Genomic DNA, 21,317 nt, shown 5'->3' on the forward strand with positions numbered 1-21,317 from the left:
AATCAGACATTTTAAAAAGTAAGCTGAATAAGGCATCTATGGTTGAGGTCCTTCGGGTGGCCACCACTTAGCAGGATCTTTTTTATATACTTTACGGGTGATTTTACACCATTTCACATCATTTTTGAGAAGCTCTGGCTCTTTACCATCATTTTAACTATGGGGGCACCTGGGTGTAATTTAGCAATATTTAACCCTGTGGCTTTTGCTATTTTTAAAAGACATTTAGCATTTTCCCTAGTTAACCCATAGCTTGCTATTATGGGTAAGACATTTTTGTTAAACAAATTTCCCATTTCTGTTTATGTATACTTTCATTAGGTGAAACATTCGTAATCTCTTGTTATCTTTCTTTATAAAATTTTCGTTACCTCTTTTAGAAATTTGGATGAGTGGATGAGATTTCCATGAGTGGCAAAAGGCTAGTCCCTGACTAGACTCCCTACTCCAAAGAACACACAGCAGGACATATATTCACTGTGGCTATCCGCTGAGGACTACTCATCCTAGGACCACAGATGTACAAAAACTCATACAAAAATTCAACATGCAACAACTTCTCTTCACTCTTAGAAATTGTGGTACCTACTTCAGTACATCCCTTAATCAAAGCATATATATTATATTGCGATTTAAAAGGGTAAGGAAAAATGTGTATTCTTATTATTCTGCCGCATTAATTAATGCAATTATTTACTTTATAATTTATTCAAATATTCTAGAAATAATTATTCTCAGTAAACATGCAAAAGCAAAATGCATTTTTAAAATAAAGGAAACGTACTACCTTCTGTAGCTGCACTCCTCCCCCGGCACCTCACTCCCACACAGTAAAGACAGTAATAATATGGGAGAAGAATCTCACCTTTGCCCGTTATGTTGACCCTCCTGAAGTGGGCTGAGAGCCGGAGGCGGAGGTGCAGACAAGAACACATGGTTCGGGGTCACCAACTGTTAGGTTCACCTTTGAAATTAAAGATATCCACGCTTTGCTAACATTCTTGCAGGTACAAGTCTTTTACTTAAGAATAGTAATACATACAGATACAGCGTACACTGGTCCACAACTCAGTGGGGTGTGGCACCGATACAAATATAACTTCAGCTTTTATAAAGAAATCACAGAATGATTGTCTATGTATGGCATGGTCCCAAAGCACAAGTCATCCTTAACTGATTATTTCTACATTACATATGGTCATCTTAACCTCTGGGTTATGAGTAATTTTACTTGTCATACTATATCAATCATATGATTACACAAGATTACACAAGAGGGGCTCATCCAAAAGGGACTTTTTGTGATAATAGCTCTTTCCCACAAAAGGAACGATGTACAGCCAAACTTGTACACACATCACTTGGCAGCACATTGCTATTCCTTCAACACAACAGTGTTTTGCCTAATACCTAAGAATAAGAAACATTCTATTTAAAATATATTTTTTTTAGAAGCAAACAGTTCAATATAAGGGGGAACTCTGCAGGAATCTTCCAGAAGATTCATAATTCCAGACTCCGGATATTCTGTATCTTAACAGCCCCTCCTGTTGTTCGAATTCTTCGGTATTAGACTTCTCCTGTGTCTTTACACTTCCTCTGTATCTTTAGGTTGTCCTTTAGGTATATGGGCCACCATCTCATAGGCAGACATCTTGCGTGACCTTGAGGGCTCAGAAGGACGAGTATTAGTACAAGCATTTGTGATTATTTTCGAACAACATTTGCACATTATTGGTGCACATTTGATTATAGGGATTATAAGTACAATAAATCCAACTATATATAATTTACTGTGTAATATGCCAGAAAGCCAACCTCCAAGTCCTGAAAACCAGTTGAGGGGATTGAGCCATGAGAGCCAGCTCTCCCAGCTTCCTTCAACCCAAGCGGTTTCAGTATGCTCTTTCCGAAAACCTATGTTTTAACTGTTGCACTTTTTCTATATGGGAAATTATGGCATCCTCAACCTTCGTATAATTTCCGATGAAATTGCAACATGCTGTTCCCACTATGGCACACATTCCTCCCTGACTAGCCGTGAGATAGTCAGTCACCAATCTGTGTTGAAGTAGTTCCTTTTTTATCATCTTTAGTTCAGTAGCAAGAACTACAAAGTTTTTGTCATATAAAGCAGTAATATTATCCATCAGTTCTGCCAAATCGATGATAGAACTGAAGAATTTCTTAATGAAACACCTGTTTACCCATGGCATAGAGAACAGAGGTTTAATTACTCTATCATGTGATGCAACATCACTTCTCTCATCATCATTTGGAATTCTCTGGTATGTTAGTGGGTAACTGAACAACCTCAGTCCCATTATCATCATCTAAAGTGGTAACCTGTAAAGGCTTTTAAACTGTCACCTGTGGATAATATAATTTACGTAGTGTGTCACCATTCCACGGGCGTTGGCGATTTTAAAGCATGACATGTTTGGTATCTATTCACTCGGCGTAACACCATATTTTATATTTTAAAAACTACATTTTAGAAGCCGCTGTGCAAATAACATGTCTCAAAAAATTGCAACACCCACAGTCACTGTGGGCGCCCGGCCATGGCTTCACAGCCAGGCACGCATTGCGCATGTGCTAGCAGTGTGGCGCACCATGACTGGCCGGACAAACATCTGGGACCTGTGACATGTCCCAGATTATTCCTTAGAGGGAGGGGGAGAGGTGATCTCCCTTCCGGTGCTGCTGTGCGCCAGGTGGAAGTGGGAGCTGGAATCCTGTAAAAAGAGGGTAACCGCTTCCTTCCCCCAAATGTGGCATGTCAGAGGGTCACCTTCCCTTAACCACTTAAGGACCACCTCCTGCACATATACGTCGGCAGAATGGCATGGCTGGGCACAAGCATGTACCTGTACGTTGCTTTTTAAGTGACCGTGGCCGCGGGACTAACGAACCCGATCGCCGCTGGTGTCCCACGATCGGGTCACAGAGCTGAAGAACGAGGAGCATTATCTACTACCATCCATAGGAACTGCCCACTCTGTTATTCTTTGGCCCTAATACTGCCTACACACCCTATTCACAGCTGGAATGTGCACCAACGATTAGAGATGAAGATTTAGCCCTGGTTCACGCTGAAGTGGGTTAGAAATTGTGCGAGTTCAGCTGAACCCGCACAATTTCAAACCAGCAATGCAGTCTGACTTTGGGGACAATTTGACAGACATCTGTGTGGGTTCATGTACAGATGTCTATTCAAATCGCCCCCAAAGTCGCCAAAAGTAGTACAGAAACTAATTTTGGGAGTCGGTGTGGCGCCACAAAGTCGGCATCTCACCAATTCGGACGGTGCCGTAGATTTGGCTCAATGTGAACACGGGCTTAGGACTAAAGACTGCCCTATAACTGCCCTATAACTGTAGAGACCCCAGGGCTATGGCCGGCACTAGCATAAAGCAGATTAAGTAGCCACCTCAGGATGCCAGGATGGGGGGGGGGGGCGGTAAAATCCAAATCCCCAGCCACTTGCTGGGGATTCAGACTTTTATGCCGCGTACACACGATCTGAATTTCGGCCAGCAAAAGACCGATGAGAGCTTTTCGTTGGAAAATGCGACCACGTGTATGCTCCATCAGAATTTTGCTGAGCGAATTTCCACCAGCAAAAGATTGAGAGCAGGCTCTCAATTTTTCTGATGGAAAAAGTTTCTATTGAAAATTCCGATCGTGTGTATGCAATTCCCATGCGCAAAAACTCACGCATGCTCAGATTCAACTACAAGATGGAAGCTATTGGCTACTGGGTATTGCACTTCCTTTTTCTAGTCCCGTCGTACGTGTTGTACGTCACGTCGTTCTTGATGGTAGGAATGTGGTGTGACCGTGTGTATTCAAGACAGCTTGAGCGAAATCCCGTCGGAATTCTATTGGGAAAACCATCAGAGCTTTTTCCGACCAAAATTCCGATTGTGTGTACGCGGCATTACAGTGCTGCACTGGGAGTGTGTATACCAGTAAAGCCAACTGTCGCCTTCCATGTGGAAGTGTTACAAGCGGCTTTGAAGTTGCCTATGACATCCACCACTGCTGCAATATGCAACCCCCCCCCACCATGTTTACTGGGCACCACTGTCCCACTCACTGTCATGGCGGATGGCACTGGGAAGGGCAGCTGGAGCTTCGTCCACTCAGCCTCGCTCCTGTACACAGATCGGGAAGTGTCATGTATGACCTCACTTCCAGGACTGGGGATAAGTAGAAAAAAATCCTTGCACCGGCCCTGTGCAGTTGTTGCCATTTAAAGGGGAACCCCACCGTCTCTCACAAAAAAAACACAAATTTACCAAGCGGCTCCTTCAGGGGTAGCACTACATGCATTACCCCAGTTTTGAGGGACAAGGGACCTTAATGCTGCTGTGCTCAGGCAGCTTTAAGAGCCCTATCTCACGTACGCGTGCCAAACATCTGATTTGCAGCACTTTATTTTAGAGGTTAGTGACAGGACATCTTAATTCTGTTGTGCTCAGGCAGAATTAAGAGCCCTGTCACACTCACTTCTTGCGTAATCTAAGACTCCTGGAGTTCCGTCCGCCAGCCCATGAGGAATAATGTTGCGTCCGTGCACGTCACCCCTCCGATCCACCGCACAAGGATCTCTATCTGGGAAGGCCTGCTGCGTAGCTGATGGGCATCAGTGATGATGATGGGCATAATGTCTAGATTTTGCATAAGGTCTCACAAAGCCTAGAGTCACCTCTGCAGCTCACTGATGGTCTTCCACATCAAACTCATTAAACAATGTATTCTTTATGGTGTTGGATTATTGACTTTGTGTGCAGTCATGCTGGAACAGAAAAAGGTCCTTCTCCCATTTATAGCACACATTTGTAGCATTTTATGCCCCATACACACGGTCGGACAATTTTGGCCCAAAACTTGTCTTGCATACACACGGTCGCACAAAGTTGTCGGAAAATCCGATCGTTCAGAACGAGGTGACGTAGAACACGTACGACGGGACTATAAAGAGGGCAGTAGCCAATAGCTTTCGTCTCATAATTTATTCTGAGTATGCGTTGCACTTTGTCCGTCTGAATTGTCTACACACAATCGGAATTTAAACTATCGGACTTTGTTGTCGGAAAATTTTAGATCTTGCTCTCAAACTTTGTGTGTCTGAAATTCCAACGGAAAAAATCAGATGGAGCCCACACGCGGTCAGATTTTCCGACAACAAGATATGATTGCACGTTTTCCGTCGGAAAGTCCAACCGTGTGTACAGGGCATTAATAGTACACTTGACTGAAAACACCTGAGATCAAAAATTTTGAGGGGTGTCCACATATTTTTGGCCATTTAGGTAGCTTGATGATCAGATATCCATTAACTTTTAGCCCAACGACCCTGTAAGATTGTCAACCAAGGTGTTAAATGTCCATTTCTAGGAGCAACTGTTTGTTCACTAAAAAGAAAGGCGTCAGTCCCTCACACAGTTGATTGAGTTCCGTTCGCAGACTTTCCTCTCCAAACATCATGCAGATTATGCTCTGTCCAGCAGGCAGGGACTTTATACACAACTTAAGTTGTTGTACGACATGCATCTTAGTGCTTGCTGGGTCAATGCCAAACAAGTCAATGTCAAATCGATAAGTGGAATCTGCATAAGGCACTGGGTATGCTGGAGTACCAAGGCTGAGGAACCCAACAGAAGAGGGTGGTAGGGATGGTGATCCTACACTCACTTTGTTTTCATGGTTAATTTGATGTCCTTCTGCATTGCTGCTTGTACGTTGTGCTTGTGAGTAGATCCAAGTGATTTTCTTTTCAAAGAGCATTTCCAAATTGGACTTTTGGGTGGTAAGTGGAAGCCATCCCTGCATCAAGAAACCTCCAGGAAGCAGATCTTCTGCAGTCTTTGTCCCATCAAAGAGTTTGAGAACCTCAGCAGGTTCCAGAATGGTGTAATTATTCAACTGGCCAACACTGTCCATGCGAGACTCCAATAATCCAATGGCTTCTTCAAGCTGGTCAGAGGGAAGCATCATACACACCACAGCCTGGTGAAGAAAAAAGAATGAATGTATTGGCATATATGAAGGCTTTAAAGTGGTTCTAAAGCCAAAAGTTTTTTAGCTTAATGTGGAAGCCTTTTTTTTTACTTGTACCTACAGGTAAGCCTATGATAAGGCTTACCTGTAGATACATTGTAGTATGTCACTAGCCCATGTGAGCTGAAGAGCTCTGTGCCACGGTCCATGACTCCCGCACACATGCACAGGAGTGACGTTATTGCAGCACGGTCAATCAGACAGCCATACAAACCCAGAGGGAAGGCTGAGTGAAGATGGAAGCCGCTGTCTCCCTCCTCATTGGGCAGATTGATCGTAGCTGGAGCCATTGTCTCCTGCTGCTGTCAATCACAACTTAGTGTGAAAGTCCCCTGAAGATTCTATAACCAAATGTTTAATTTGTGATCTTCTGTAATGAGTAGACAACAATTGAATCTGTTTAATGGTAGGGAGAATCAGAACATAATAAATGAAAATAGCGCAGTGCAAGAAATATTAATGTATTAAAAAACCTATAAAAATATATACAAGAATGTTCAAATACATTTCCATAAAAAGTTCATGAAAAAGATCCCGGTAGTGCCTGAAGATGGCACTTCAGGCAAGTCTATTTAAGTGCGGGAGATTAGCGTGGCTCCATACCCGCTGATGAAGTCCAACCCAGGACATAATGTGTACGGTGGTAGGAGCCACGCATGACGTCACCCATGGCCATCTTACTGGGTTAGATGTGTATACACAGAGCGCTCGTTTGTGCACTTGTGACAAGTGCAAGAATTGTAAGTGGATTTACATTTATACATGATTATATGACAGAGAGCACTAGATTCTTTTTATTTGCTTTTATATCGATAGCCACGATCCCACAGAGGAATTGGCTGTCTCAGATCGACTCAGATATTAATATATGAATATTTCTTGTGCTGCACTAATTTAATTTATTAGCTTATTTGAAGGTGGTGTGCAATTTGCGGCCTTGAGTGTTCATCTGCAATTATTAGTATTTACTCAGGACTGTTTGTGCTGATTATTTTTAGTTTATTTATAGAATTAGAACATAAAAAGACCTTGGAGCTGATAACTCTATACTTCTTCAGCATGCTCGGTGGAGGGTTCTCTGCACGGGTCAAACGAATTCTTTTGACTTGTGGGTGATCAGAATGAAGTTTGTCTATGATAAATTTCTCAATTATCCCAGCTACACCTTGTCCTCTCATCCAGGGGGCCACACGAAGACCTTGCACCACAGCTGTCTCACCGCCATCAGTCAACAAGAAGGACTCAAAGCCCACCTGAAGAAGAGACATCAACAAGACATGTTCAGCTGAAAAAAATTGGTTGGACAACAAGATGAATCGTGATTTTATTTCTTCCAGAAAATAATATGTGCAAAGTTTAGAACAATACCATATAATTCATAAATCACAATTCCCTGGAGTCTTTAATTATATGATGTCTGATGAGCAAACATCACTACAGGCAAATAATCAAGCATCAGAAAGTTATGTATTAGCGATAATCCTGCCCTGATCATTTCTATTTGCAGCACCTTATAGAAAACTGTTCATAAACATTTAGATTGAGGAGATTGCACGCAGCCCTGACCTCAACCCTACTAAACATCTTTGGGATGAGTGGGAACCCAGATTGTAAGCTAGGCCTTCTCATCCAAAAAAAGGTTACCCGAAATGACAAAAGTTCATTTGGAATGTGGGAAGGTGCAGCGTGGTGCAATCATTGACAACCATTGTCTTCTTCGGCTGAGGGCAGACATTTTAACCGCATAAATAAATGTTTGCCTTAGGATAGATATTGCTATAATGGTAGATTGCAGTAGTGTGTCGCAAAATACATAAATGCTGCGTCTTCCTTGGCTAAGGAGAGACAATATCTCTAATTTTGTACAGTAATGTTGATTTTCTATTAGCATTGAATAGTCAATTACTAGTGTGTGTTCTATGCTAGCACCTTCCTCAGCTGAGGAGAGACAGTGCCTTAAATTGGTTTAATAACAATATTTTCTTCTACTTATTGTTTAATATATTAGATAGATAGACAGGAAAGTAATGTAATTTGCTTTATTGAATTTTTGTGTGGAATGCCACATGTATTTGTAACTCAAAGTTTATCCTTCCCTGTTACCCTTTCCTATCCACTTTTTGCCAGGACATCCACTCTCAGCCTTGGGAGCATATGTTTTTTTGCAGGCTCCGAGGACATAGTCTCCCTGGCAGGGGGAGAATGTAGCATCCTTGTTCCAAAGCATGGCTACAGGCAGTGGCGTAACTAGAACCTTCAGGGCCCCAATGCAAGAAACCATGAAGGGCCCCCCTGAACCCCAGCCAGGGCCCTTCCCTCCGAGTCCGGCGGTGGAACTCCAGGGCGTGGTCACAGGTATGACCTTTGTGAGCCCTGTAGTTCCACCACTGGTATCAGTATTTTTATTTTTATTTATTTTTAGGTGCCCCATTGGGGGACTGTCCCTAGGCAGGATGGGGTCCCCGTCCCCAGAAGAGATGAGGTCCTTTTCTCCAGGGCAGATGAAGTTACTGCCCCCAGGTGAGAAGGGGTCCCTGTCCCCAGGGGGAGATGGAGGGGGTATGTAATGGTGTGTGGGGGATGGGGTCCTCTCACTCACCATGACCAAGCTGTAGGCCATGCACTCATCCATGTTGGCCTGGGCTCCATCCAGTGTGCTGCACGGGCGATCAGCATATCTCCCAGAAAGACCTTTCATCATCTGTGTATGACGGGAGGAGGGGGGGCTGGCAGACAAGCCTGCAGTGTCCTCCGGGGAGCCGGCTCTCATAGGGCTGCACTGCATCTGTGTGCTTAAAGTTTGTTTACCCGGGAAAAGTTTGCAGTGCAGAGTGGGCCGGACTCGGGGTGAGCGGGACTCTGGCTGGGGAGAACAGACATCGGACTGAGTGGCAATGCATGGAGCAGGAGAGGGGTACTCTGAGGAGCCGGCTGAGGACACAGGTCATGCGGGGAATGCACAACTAAAGAGCAGCCATATGTAGAGGGGGCTGCATGGGCCCCCTGCATCACAGGGCCCGGTTGCGGTCGCAACTGCTGCACCCCCTATAGTTACGCCCCTGGCTACAGGTAAATTTAGTTGTCCTGAGAATTAGCCAGCCTGGCTAATTTGTAGTGTTTAGTGGTCAAATGTCTTTCTTCCTAATTCTATTTAGCTGTGGCTTTCTATTTTTTGTCAGTAGGTGGTACTGTTGCCTTTGACATTAATATGATGAGCTACAGTAAATTCAGAATATGAACAACATATCTTTCTCAGCCAATCAGACTGGCCCCTATGAATGCTGGGAGAAGCTATTTATTTGGAAGAAGTCAGGCGATCTAGGTCTTCCCTGCCCAGACTGTGTGAAACAGTTCCTGCTGGGTAGGCCTAACTATATGCTCAAGGTTCTGTATGGGAGAGTCTGCTAACTAACTGAAAGCACGAACGAAAGAATGGAGACCTGAGATGAAGTACCAGTGGTGACTCTTGCATGGACCAGGGACCCATGGAGAGCCTGGGAAAGCTTCAAGACGGAATCATCCTTGGAGTTCCTGCACCTTCTGTAAGTTAAGTTCAGTTACTATAGGATACAGACTATTCTACAAAATACAGATGTGCTGGTTCAGTTTAAATGCTCTTTTCCTCTACTGCTGCCTGCCCTATCTCACCTTTTTGTCTAAGGAGTCTGCCAATCTGCCTGTCTGCTGATTGTTACTATTTTTGACTAAGGGTGTCCTGTGCCCTATCTCCTCTCTCCCACATTTTCCTTTTCTTGAGAAATAAACTTCTCTTTATTCAAGCACAAGTGACAGGTGCCCAATTTCTATCTTGTACATCACCCACTATGCCTAGTAAACCACACCCCGAGAATGTATGTCAGCTCTTCCCACCTCTGGAAGTCAACACCAGATTCCTGGAAAATTGGGGTAGGCACTACAAAACTAAAGCCCAATTTTCAATTTAAATTATTAGAAGTTCTAGTTATATTGCTATCCAGGGATCTATCCTTTCCATGCTCATCTCCAGGATTTCTCCAGAGCCTCTCCCATCCTCTGATGGCAATCCCTGAAAACTCATCTCTTCAGGGAAGCCTATCACACCTCCAACTAATCTTTTACCACTTCCATCAGCTCATTCCCCACAGTGCAACCTTTTGTACCACCTGTCGCATACTTGCTAACTGTCCTGAATTTCCCAAGACATTCCCAGGATTTAGACCCTTTTCCCGATTTTATTGTTTCACTGGAAATGTCCCGGGAAATTATTTTCACGATTTTTCGCCACCGAGGTGCACGCTGCCGGCTGCTAGAGGTCCGCAGCCAGAAGAGACAATGTCTCCACCGGCCGCCATTTTCAAGAAGACCAGAAGAAGTAGGCAGGCCGGGTGGCTACAATAGAAATTGAGCTGCCATGCTGCCCACCCCCGCCCCGCTCCGCCCCGCTGCCAGTCTCTGTGACCTGTTATGGAAAGGGGCAGGGGATGGGCGACGCCGCAGCTCAATTTCTATTGTAACCATGTGGCCGGCTCCATCTCTATTTTGTTCCCCCTCGGCCTCCCTTCTGTAATGGCGGCGGAGACACCACAGCTCTGGGATACCTGACACTGGTTTTAAGGAGGGGCTCTGCTGGGGACACTGGTTGTAAGGCAGGGCTCTGCTGGGGACACCTGATGTAGGAGGGGCTCTGCTGGGGACACCAGATGTAAGGAGGGACTCTGCTGGGGATGCCTGATGTAAGGAGGGGCTCTTCTGGGGACACCCGATGTAAGGAGGGGCTCTGCTTTGGACACTGGATATAAGGAGGGGTTCCGCTGGGGACATCAGATGTAAGGATGGGATCTGCTGGGGACACCAGATGTATGAGGGGCTCTGCTGGGGACACCAGATGTAAGGAGGGACTCTGCTGGGGATGCCTGATGTAAGGAGGGGCTCTTCTGGGGACACCCGATGTAAGGAGGGGCTCTGCTTTGGACACTGGATATAAGGAGGGGTTCCGCTGGGGACACCCAATGTAAGGACATGCTCTACTAGGGACGTCTGATGTAAGGAGGGGCTCCGTTGGGGACACTGGATGTAAGGAGGGGCTCCCGGTCACCCGCGATCACTCCTCACAGAGGCAGAACGGGGATCTGCCAATGTAAACAAGTTGGATCCCTGTTCTGACAGGGGAGGAGAGAGAGATCTTCTGTTCCTAGTGATCCGGAACAGCGGTCTCTCTCTACTCCTTGTTAGTCCACTCCCCCCACAGTAAGAAAGCACCTCCCTTAGATTGCAACCTAGTGTTAACCCCTTCCCTGCCAGTGTATTTATACAGTGATCAGTGCATTTTTATAGCACTGATCACTGTATTGGTGTCACTGGTCACCAAAAAGTGACACTTAGGGTCAGATTTGTCCACCACAATGTCGCAGTCCCACTATACATCGCAGATCACCACCATTACCAGTAAAAACAATAAAAAAATGTAAGTCCCCAAACTGATCCCCTATTTTGTAGACGCAATAACTTTTGCACAAACCAATTAATATACGCTTATTGGAATTTTACCAAAAATATGTAGCAGAATACACATTGGCCTAAACTGATGAATACATTTGTTTTTTTGTTTATTTTTGGGATAAGTATTATAGCAAAAGTAAAAAATTTATTTTTTTCCAAATTTTCTTTTTTTTTTGTTTATAGCGCAAAAAATAAAAAACAGAGGTGATCAAATACTACCAAAAGAAATTTTTATTTGTGGGAAAAAAAGGAAAAAAAAAAAGGACACCAATTTTGTTTGGGTATAGCGTCGCAAGAACACGCAATTGTCAGTTAAAGCGATGCAGTGCCATATCACAAAAAATGGCCTGGTCATTGAGGGAGCAAATCCTTCAAGGGCTGAAATGGTTAGGTAGAGGGCTGGAAAGCCGGCCGTGACTTCCTTAACAACGGATGAGTCATCAGCTGTCTCGTTCCCCCCCCCCCCTTTTCCTGCAGCCTGCCAGGTTGCGTGCGTGGATAAGGGTCTGGTATGGATTTAGGGGGGACCCCCACGCCATTTTTTTTATTTTGGCGTTCCCCTTAAAATACTTACCAGACCAGAAGGTACTGGATTTTAGTGGGGCTTCCATATTCCGATAAGCCCCCTTCTCACAGGCCCCCACAACCACCAGGCTAGGGATGTGAGGAAGAGGCTCTTGTCCCCATCAACATGGACCCCAAATCACCCTCCCCATGTTGAGGGCATGTGGCCTGGTACAGTTCAGGAGGGAGGGCCGCTCTCTCGTTCCCCTCCCCCCCTTTTCCTGCAGCCTGCCAGGTTGCATGCTTGGCTAAGGGTCTGGTATGGATTTAGGGAGACCCCCCATGCCATTTTTTTTTAATTTTGGCACGGGGTTCCCCTTCAAATTCATACCAGACCTGAAGGGACTGGTATGGATTTTAGGGAGGCCCTCACGCCATTTTTACATTTTGGCACAGGGTTTCCCTTAATATCCATACCAGACCCAAAGAGCCTGGTAATGGACTGAAGGGGGGGACTCACGCTTTTTTTTTCTATGATTTGTATGTATATTGCCAGGATCCGACAATTCATTACAGCTACCAGCAGTTTTAAATTACAATTTTTCCTTTAGAAATGTAATTTTTCTGCTCTCATTCATAACACTATATACGGCCGCCGTGTAGGCAGCCTTACATAGTGTGGGCCGTGGACTTATCCCCCTGAGCCATGATTGGCAAAAGGCTCTCACAGCAGAGCGCTCTGTGATTGGCCAAAGCATGCAGGTCAGGTGCATGCTTTGGCCAATCAGCAGCCCTCGAGATCACAGTGCATTATTGGGCGTTCCAGTAGTAGTTACAGTAAGTCCTTGTACACACGGTCGGAAATTTCCGACAGAAACGGTCCGATCGGATTATATTGTCGGAAAATCCGATCGTGTGTGGGCTCTATTGGACTTTTTCTGTCGGTAATTCCGACTGAAAAAATTTGAGAGCAGGATCTCAAATTTTCCAACAACAAAATCCGATCGGACTTTTTCCGATCGTTTGTAGAGAATCATAATTGGACAAAGTACCACGCATGCTCAGATCAAAGTATGAGAGCAAAGCTATTGGCTACTAGGCTGAACGTAGTCCTGTCGGAACGAACACGTTCCGAACGATCGGATTTTCCGACAACTTTGTCCGACTGTGTGTATGCAACACCAGTTTCGGACAAAATCCGTCGGAAAAAATCCGACTGATTTTGTGGTCGGAATTTCCAACCGTTTGTACAAGGGCTTACAGTTTTCTATTTCCTTTTGGAATAATGTTTTTACTTATAATAATAATAATAAACGAATTAACTATGTAACTATTAACATTTATAGGTAAAGTTGATCCAAGGAATATCTGATTACTTCTCGGGGGATCAGGAAGGGAGTTTCTTCCCCTGCTGGAGCAAATTGAATCATGCTTTGCTGGGGTTTTGCCTACCTTTGAGTCAACTGTGGGTATAGGATTGTGTATATGGGATTGTGTGTATATATATATATATATATATATATATATATATATATATTATATATATTTATATTTATATATATATATATATATATACTTTATTTTTTCGTTTTCCTTTTTATAGGTTGAACTAGATGGACTATCTTTTTTTTCAACCCAACTAACTATGTAATAAAAACTGATCATTATGTAGCGGGTGACATTTGGGATCAAATGTCACACGCATTGTAAATTTAGTTTTTGACCTCAGGACAATAAAGGTTCTGGGGGTTAATTATTGTAGGTAGGCCTAAAACCAGTCTGGCCAGACTGTGTTAGAAGTTCTGCTTGAACGGTGAGGTGCACATTACAGGCTAGTACAAAGTCTGATTGGTTTGTTTTGGTATTGGCCCTCTCGGAACCAATCAGCGGGAGAGCCAGGGCCCGCTAAGGAGTCTGGGAAGTGGTACTTAAGCAAGTGTGGGTCACGTGTTCGGGGTTCCGGAGTTGTTCGTGAGACCCGTGTGGTCTGGTTCCAGGACGGGGGTAGCCTTGTGAGGGGTCCCGGGTGTGCAACATGTTCCTGTCAGTGGCCCCTGATAGACCTGCCTGGTCTGGGGTAGGGATCCGTCTGTTCCCAAGTCTCGGAACCGGCTGGTCCGAGGCGCAGAAACCGAGGGAGGATTCAAGGTGTCCGGGTGCGCTCTCGTCTTGGAGGGACACCGCAGCTCGTGGAAGTGACCGGGGGAGGACTCTTCAGAGGAGGGCCGGCACATGGCATCCTGAGAAGTGCCTGGTTACTGAGTTGGGAAGGACATTGATGAATCCACAATTTTCCAGTACCATAAAGGAAGCGGGAAACGTTCCAGGTACAGTTGGAAAAAGGGCTCCTGTATACTCTCGGTTGATTGTTCAAGTTTTGAGTCAACGTGATTACTGCCATGATCTCTGGCTAGAGATCTGTTCAGCCTTGAAGTACCCAGCTGCAAGTGGCTACTCTCTGGGTGGAATTAGAGACTTTGCTAAACCTGCAGTTCAAGGTGCCTGAGTTCTTCACCCGTGCCCTCTGTTCCCTAAGAGACTGTGCTTGTGAAAGTTCTACTGCAAAATAAACCTTTTTGAAAGGACTTTATCTGTGTCAGTGTACAAGTCGTTGGGTATCAACCCTGGGAAACCCTAGATGTGGAGGAGCAGGCCAGGAGAAGGTAACCGGTAAGCCCATTAAGTCAAGGCTGTCCTGCAACGGGTTATGGCCGCTACAATTATAAACACCCCTGTCAGTGGTAAATGGTTTGTCTCATCCATCTAACTGCCACTTTGTCTGGACAGCTTGGCCTGTTAAAGGAAGTTGAAAAAAAAAAAGCAGATTTACTTGCCAGGTCACCAGGTGAAAATAAAAGAAAAAAAGCTTAAAAAAGAGAAAACAAACACAGCCACCACATCTAAGACACATCCAAACTAGCATTTTCTTGCATATTTTGGGACAACAAACAACATTTCACTCTGTAGCCTTCAATACTCACGATTTTCCCTTCACTCTTGGCCATAAACATATGTCTTTGATGATCCTTCAGCCATGCATGGTATTTGCATGGCAGATAGTCCGTTCCTTTGTAAATACCACCCGAGATAGACATCAGCTCTTCGTAGTCCTCAGGGGTGGCCGCTACAAAATCAATGTGTGCTTTGGGTGATTCCGACATTTCGAGAGGTGTGCAGTAGCTGAAAAGATCAAGAAAGAGAACGGGATATGAATGAACAAAGTTCAGCAGACGTGTCACGCCCTACGCCGGTGCTAACAAGTCCAAAAAACGACTTCTGCACATGATCAGCCGTGGAAAATATTGGGGTCATTTTCTTTTATAATCCTCTTAGAGATTTAGAGCCAAAGTACAAAGGAAACAAGTGTGCAATTAACCAAAGCAAATATTTAATGTTAAAGTGGACTTATCATTAACTTTACAAGTTTGTAGGCACGCTCCTGGGAAGGAGCACCAGGATACTTTTCTTGAATCATTTTTTATCATTATAAAACAGAGGTAGGCAGGTAGGCAGCCCATGGAGAGGAGGAGATCTACCTGAAAACAACATAACTTTGCAAGGCCCCAGTAAAAGTAAGGAGGGTTTGAAGTGTTGAGAAGTCAGCAGCAGTATGTGATGGAGGGTTCAGAGGACAGTAGTAACGCAGAGTGCAGGGGTGTTTTGCATAGAGTACAGGGGTCAGGAGTAAGTACACATAGTGCAGAGGTCAGTAGTATCTAATGCAAATGGCAGGGGTCAGGAGTAAACAGCACCGTTCAGAGGTCAGTAGTATGCTGCATAGCGTACAGGGATCAGGAGTAAGAAAGCATAGTGCAGAGGTCAGTAGTATGCTGCATAGAGTACAGGGATCAGGAGTAAGAACACATAGTGCAGAGGTCAGTAGTATGCTACATAGAGTACAGAGATCAGGAGTAAGAACACATAGTGCAGAGGTCAGTAGTATTCTGCATAGAGTACAGGGATCAGGAGTTAGAATGCATAGTGCAGAGGTCAATAGTATTCTAAATAGAGTACAGGGATCAGGAGTAAGAACACATAGTGCCGAGGTCATTAGTATGCTGCATAATTAACTAAATAACTAACTGGCTAACCAGCGTCACCAGTGACACTTATACGGTGATCACTGGTGAAAGGGTTAACTCTAGGGGCAATCAGGGGGTTAAAACCTTTATTAGATTGTATATGGGGTACCTAACACTTTAAAAACCTGGCGGTGAACCTACAAAATAACTAGCTACCTAGCGGCACCAGTGACACTAATGCAGCGATCAAAAAAACGATCGCTTAGTGACACTGGCAAAAGGGTTACCTGGGGGCAATCAAGGGGTTAAACCTTTATTGGGGGGTAGGGGGCTACCCTGGACCTAACACTAACTGCCCTGACACTTTTTACAGTTACAATTGACACTAAATGCAGTGACCAGTAAATTGCAGTGACACTGTGACTGGGGGGGGGGGGGGGGTGATCGGGGGGTGACAGTGTGCCTATTTGTACCTACATGTCAGTGTAGTGTTGGTGCACTTACTAGGATGTCTTCTCTCCTCGCCGCCCGGTCAAAAAGACCACCTCGAGGAGAGTGACATCACTTCCTCCTGCCTGTGTTTACCCTACACAGGCAGGGGAAGCTTCTCATTCGCCAGGAGTGATCGAGAGGGGATGGCCAGAAACCCACGGCCATCTCCTCATCCCGGATCGCTCCTGAAGCGAAACGGACCGCCGCATCCAGCGGGAGGGGGTCCAATCGGACCCCCCACCCGCTGGAAGGCAGGCACGTACGGGTACGTGTTTGTGCCTGTCCGTGCCATTGTGCCGACGTATAATTACATGCGGCGGTCCTAAAGTGGTTAAAGTACATGAGTCTGGAGTAAGTAATGCAAAGCGTAGGGGTCAGAATAGGGTTGCCACCTGTCCGGGATTCATCTGGACAGTTCGGGTTTTGAATCCTGTGAATCCTTTTGAATCCTTCAGGTGGACTGAAACCCGGACACAGTATTCAGACAGCAATTTAGCTCAGAACAGTGCCTGATAGGAGGGTAAGGGGGCACTATGCACTCCGCATTACTGTTCTCTTTGGAGTGCCCAAAGGTGTCCCAGGTCTTTTACAATCCTATAGAGCAGTGATGGCGAATCTTGGCACCCCAGATGTTCTGGAACTACATTTCCCATGATGCTCAACTACATTGCAATGTAGTTCCAGAACATCTGGGGTGCCAATGTTCTCCATCACTGCTATAGAGTATGCTAAAAAAAAATTTTTTGCTGTGCACCACTAAAGTGTTAGGGTTTGACTTGAAGAAAAATTGGCAACCCTAGGTCAGGAGTAAATAACAGAGTTCAAAGGGCAGTATTATGTTACGCAGAGTGCAGGGGTCAGTAGTAAGTAACACAAAGATCAATAGTATTGAATGCACAGTAGAGAGGTCAGAATTAATGCAGAGTTTAGAAGTCTGTAGTATGTAATACAGAGTGCAGGAGTCAGGAGTAAGTATTGCACAATTCAGGAGTCAGTAAAAGAGTTTAGAAGTCAGTAGTGTGTAACAAAGTGCAGGGGTAAGGAGAAAGTTATGTAGAGTGCTAACATAAATAGTATGAAACACAGAGTGCAGCAACCAGGAGTAAGTAATGCAGTGTGTAGTAAGTAAACGAGAGCTTGGAAAATAGTAGTATGTAACAGAGTTCTGAGGTCAGTAGCAGGTAGGGCAGAGATCAGTAGTAACTAATACAGAGTGCAGTGCCCAGTATTAAGTTTAACAGAGTTCAAAGGTCAGTAGTATGTAACTCACAAGCAAAATACCCTTATTCCAGTACAAACAGCCTTTCTCAACCTTTTTTACCCCAGTGGAACCCTTAAAATTATTTTCAGGTCTTGGGGAACCCCTGATAAAACCCATACATTCGGGGTCAGTGGGAATAATGGCCCTTACTTTGGTGGTCAGTGAGAAGAATGCCCTTTTTCAGACGGAAAAGGTCCAATCAGATTATATTGTCGGAAAATCCGATCGTGTGTGAGAGCAGGACCTCAAATTTTCCGACAACAAAATCCGATTGGACTTTTTTCCAATTGTTTGTAGAGAATTCCGATCGGACAAAGTGCCATGCATGCTCAGATCAAATTACGAGACCAAAGCTTTTGGCTACTAGCCTCAACGTAGTCCCGTCGCAACGAACGAACGTCATCACGTTCCGAACGATCGGATTTTCCGACAACTTTGTCCGACCGCGTGTATGCAACACCAGTTTCGGACAAAATCCTTCTGAAAAAAAATCAGACGGATTTTGTTGTCGGAATGTCCGACCGTATGTACAAGGGCTTACAGAGAGCTAGAAAGATCAATGGTGTCATACCACTGGCTCCTCCAAGTGGCATTGTCTCAGAAGTATGTAGGCACCATCAACCAAGAGGTAAATTAGCAACAGCTCAAGGAACCCCTAGCCACTTCTGGAGGAACTCTAGGGTTACAAACATCTACCCCCTTCGCTAAAATTGCCCACAGCACAAAACCACCCCCTCCCCCCTGTATAATCACAGACGTGCAATGTACCTGGCCTGGTGAAGGACGTCTTTCCAAGTCTCACCTTGGCTGTGTCAGTTGAGAGTCAATGAGAAGCCTAGGACTTCCCTTGGCTCTGGAATGCTTATTGCTACTGTGATACGAGGTCTGAGGGGTGATCTGTGGGGTAGGTCGCAAATTGACCAGTTGCCAACCCTTGTTATAAAACAATCCATTCAGCTTCAGGCTAGTGGCTGTCCCCAAGCGGAGAACAGCTGTTCTGTAGAATGATGTCATCGGTCTTCTGCAGGCAGAGATGTTATGTAAGGCTCTCCTTCAAGCTTTGCTTTGCTAAGTGTCCGGTCATCTGACGGTAATGTTATCTTGTGTTCTGTGATGTACTGCAAGAAAGGTAATTTACAAAAACAGATAGATAGAAATAGAGACAGAAAGCTGATGAAATGAAACAGAGCTTGGCATCAAAACTACTTGATGGGACCCTTGGAAGAGTGATAAAGCCCCCATTCACACTTGGAAAATGTGCGACTTCATATGAAATCACACGATTTCAAAGCCGCAGGTCAGTGCGACTTCAGGTGTGACTTGGCAGAGATCTGTGTGACTTTGTGCGCATATGTCTATGCAAGTCGCACCTGAAATTGCAAAAAAAAATAGCCCAGGAACCTTTTTTTTCAAATGGATATGGCGCCGCAAAGTCGACATCGCACCGATTTGAACATTTCCATTGCCGATAATAGGATGTGGCTTTTCATTCGATTTGGACCTGTTAAATCACATGACCAATCGCACTGAATGGGGGCTGAAGTTACAGAACTAGCCCAACAAGCTAAGAGCAAGGGAAGACAGATCAACAAATTCAGTAACTGACAATTTGCAGCAGTGTGATTTTTTTTTTTTTCCTGCCAGTGTGTGGGCAGAAGACCCACTGGACTTTTTACTTTGCCTTTTTCTGGATCAACAATTTTCAGAAAAATTGTCAATAAATTCATCTTTGTAGTCTTTGATTTCTTTTCAGCCTCCCTCACTCGTGCTGTTCTGTTACTCGTGGACGCAAGTGAGTGGAGCAAGCTTAAAGTATAACTTTACCCATAACAACTTGATGAAAAGTAATGTTCTTTGGCAAGGAACATACAGTATTAACCAGGCCAATTCTGATACTTCCCTCATATATGTAAAAATCAGTTTTGTTTTTTTAGGGCTGTGGAAATTAAAGATTAATTCCTCAATTAATTGTTAATTTTTTTTGATCGATCAAAATACTCACCTCTCCGCAAGTTCAGGGAGTGCCGTCGTACATCCAGTGACGTCACGGACATCGATGTCACCGGACTCCTCTCCCCTTCCCCAAGTGCCTCCATCAGCTAACGAAGGGAAGGGGGGAGGAGTCCGGTGACGTTGAAGTTCTGATTGAACTTAACGCGTACGGGGAGGAGCTACAAATGACGTTACCCATTGCTGCCCTATGGAACTAACACGATTGTCGGCTTTACATGCTGTGTTTTTATCTTCTTTATGTGAGTAGCTTGTGTTTGGACACAAAAATGACATCTTATACTTAAGCGGTCTTTCTACCCATGACCTGGCATCCTTGCTGAGATCTAAGAAGACGTGAGAGAAGTTTATGGTCCGTGTTAACCCTTATGATACCCGCTTGCATGACCACCTGTTTGCACAGGGGTCCATGCCATAAGGTGAGAGGGATTAGTTAGACCGGAGGTGGAGGAATTGTCACGCTACTGTGGAAAAAAAAATTACTTACGTCAGTGCTACAGTTTGAATTTAAAACGTATTTGTGTGAACTGTGAAGTTGAGTCATGGATTGTGGAAACTAACTAGTGTCGGGTGATTGTATATAGTGTATACCACATTTATTACTGACTAATGCAGAGTTGCAATGCAAGGAGATCAGCTAAAAGTAGTTGGATCTGTATGTGCATTATAATTAATCGACATTAGTCGATTAATCGATTTAAAAAAAATATTGATTAATCGAACACAAACATTTTAATCAGTAACAGCCCTAGTTTTTTTGCTAGAAAATGGCTTAGAAACCCCAAACATTATATATATTTTTTTAACAGGGACCCTAGATCAAGGGTAGGCAACCCCTAACACTGGTGCCGCAATTGGCACTCAAAGCCTCTTTTACCGGCACTCAACTCCCTCCCCATCAGCAGAGTAGTGCAGGGAAGTGTCTGCACTAATACACTCCATTTTCAGAATTCCCCACACCGCACCTGCACTGAGGGGGAGGCTCTGTGCCCCCACACATTGTAAAAGATGGGAAACATTGTTTGGTTCTCTAACTTTGCTGTAGCTGCGATCGTCAGCTTTTGTGATGGGGAAGAGAGCGTGTGCAGTTCTGCTAGGGAGGACAGTCCCTGTTTCCAGGAGAAGGACTGTCATTGGCCACTACTAATGCCAATCACACTTCTGCTAACCTCGCCCACCATCTGGGAGGAAGCTGACTCGCTTGGTTGCCACTACCAATCTCAGAAAGAAGGGATTTCACTGTGATTGAGAAAACCCCAATCAGGTGACAGTTTGTGGAATTACTGTTGAGCTTCTGGTAACTTTGTTGAAATTATTCCTAAACCTTTGCATCACTTACCACTGAACCCCTGAACTCTGTGTCCCTTTAAGCCACAGCCAGTGTTCAATGAAAATCGCAACCAACGTTTGCTGTGGAGCAGAGCACCACACTTTTTTTCAGCTGCAGGGGCCCAATTTATGATCCTGCACACAAGCCCACT

General features: G+C 44.7%; 1 protein-coding gene across 1 annotated transcript; it reads right to left on the bottom strand.

The window, feature by feature from the left end:
* Window positions 1–998: 998 nt before the first annotated feature.
* On the bottom strand, window positions 999–15,347 carry LOC143961298 (putative N-acetyltransferase 16). Its single transcript, XM_077470551.1, has 3 exons — window positions 15,033–15,347; window positions 7,098–7,322; window positions 999–6,018 (listed from the first exon to the last, which is right to left on the bottom strand). The coding sequence occupies exons 1-3, from the start codon at window positions 15,210–15,212 to the stop codon at window positions 5,389–5,391; spliced, it is 1,035 nt and encodes a 344-aa protein (XP_077326677.1). The 5' UTR covers window positions 15,213–15,347; the 3' UTR covers window positions 999–5,388.
* Window positions 15,348–21,317: the final 5,970 nt, after the last annotated feature.

This window comes from Lithobates pipiens, unplaced genomic scaffold, assembly GCF_037356315.1.
Source record: "Lithobates pipiens isolate NorthernLeopardFrog02 unplaced genomic scaffold, aLitPip1_a1.2 Scaffold_8, whole genome shotgun sequence".
Taxonomy (NCBI): domain Eukaryota; kingdom Metazoa; phylum Chordata; class Amphibia; order Anura; family Ranidae; genus Lithobates; species Lithobates pipiens.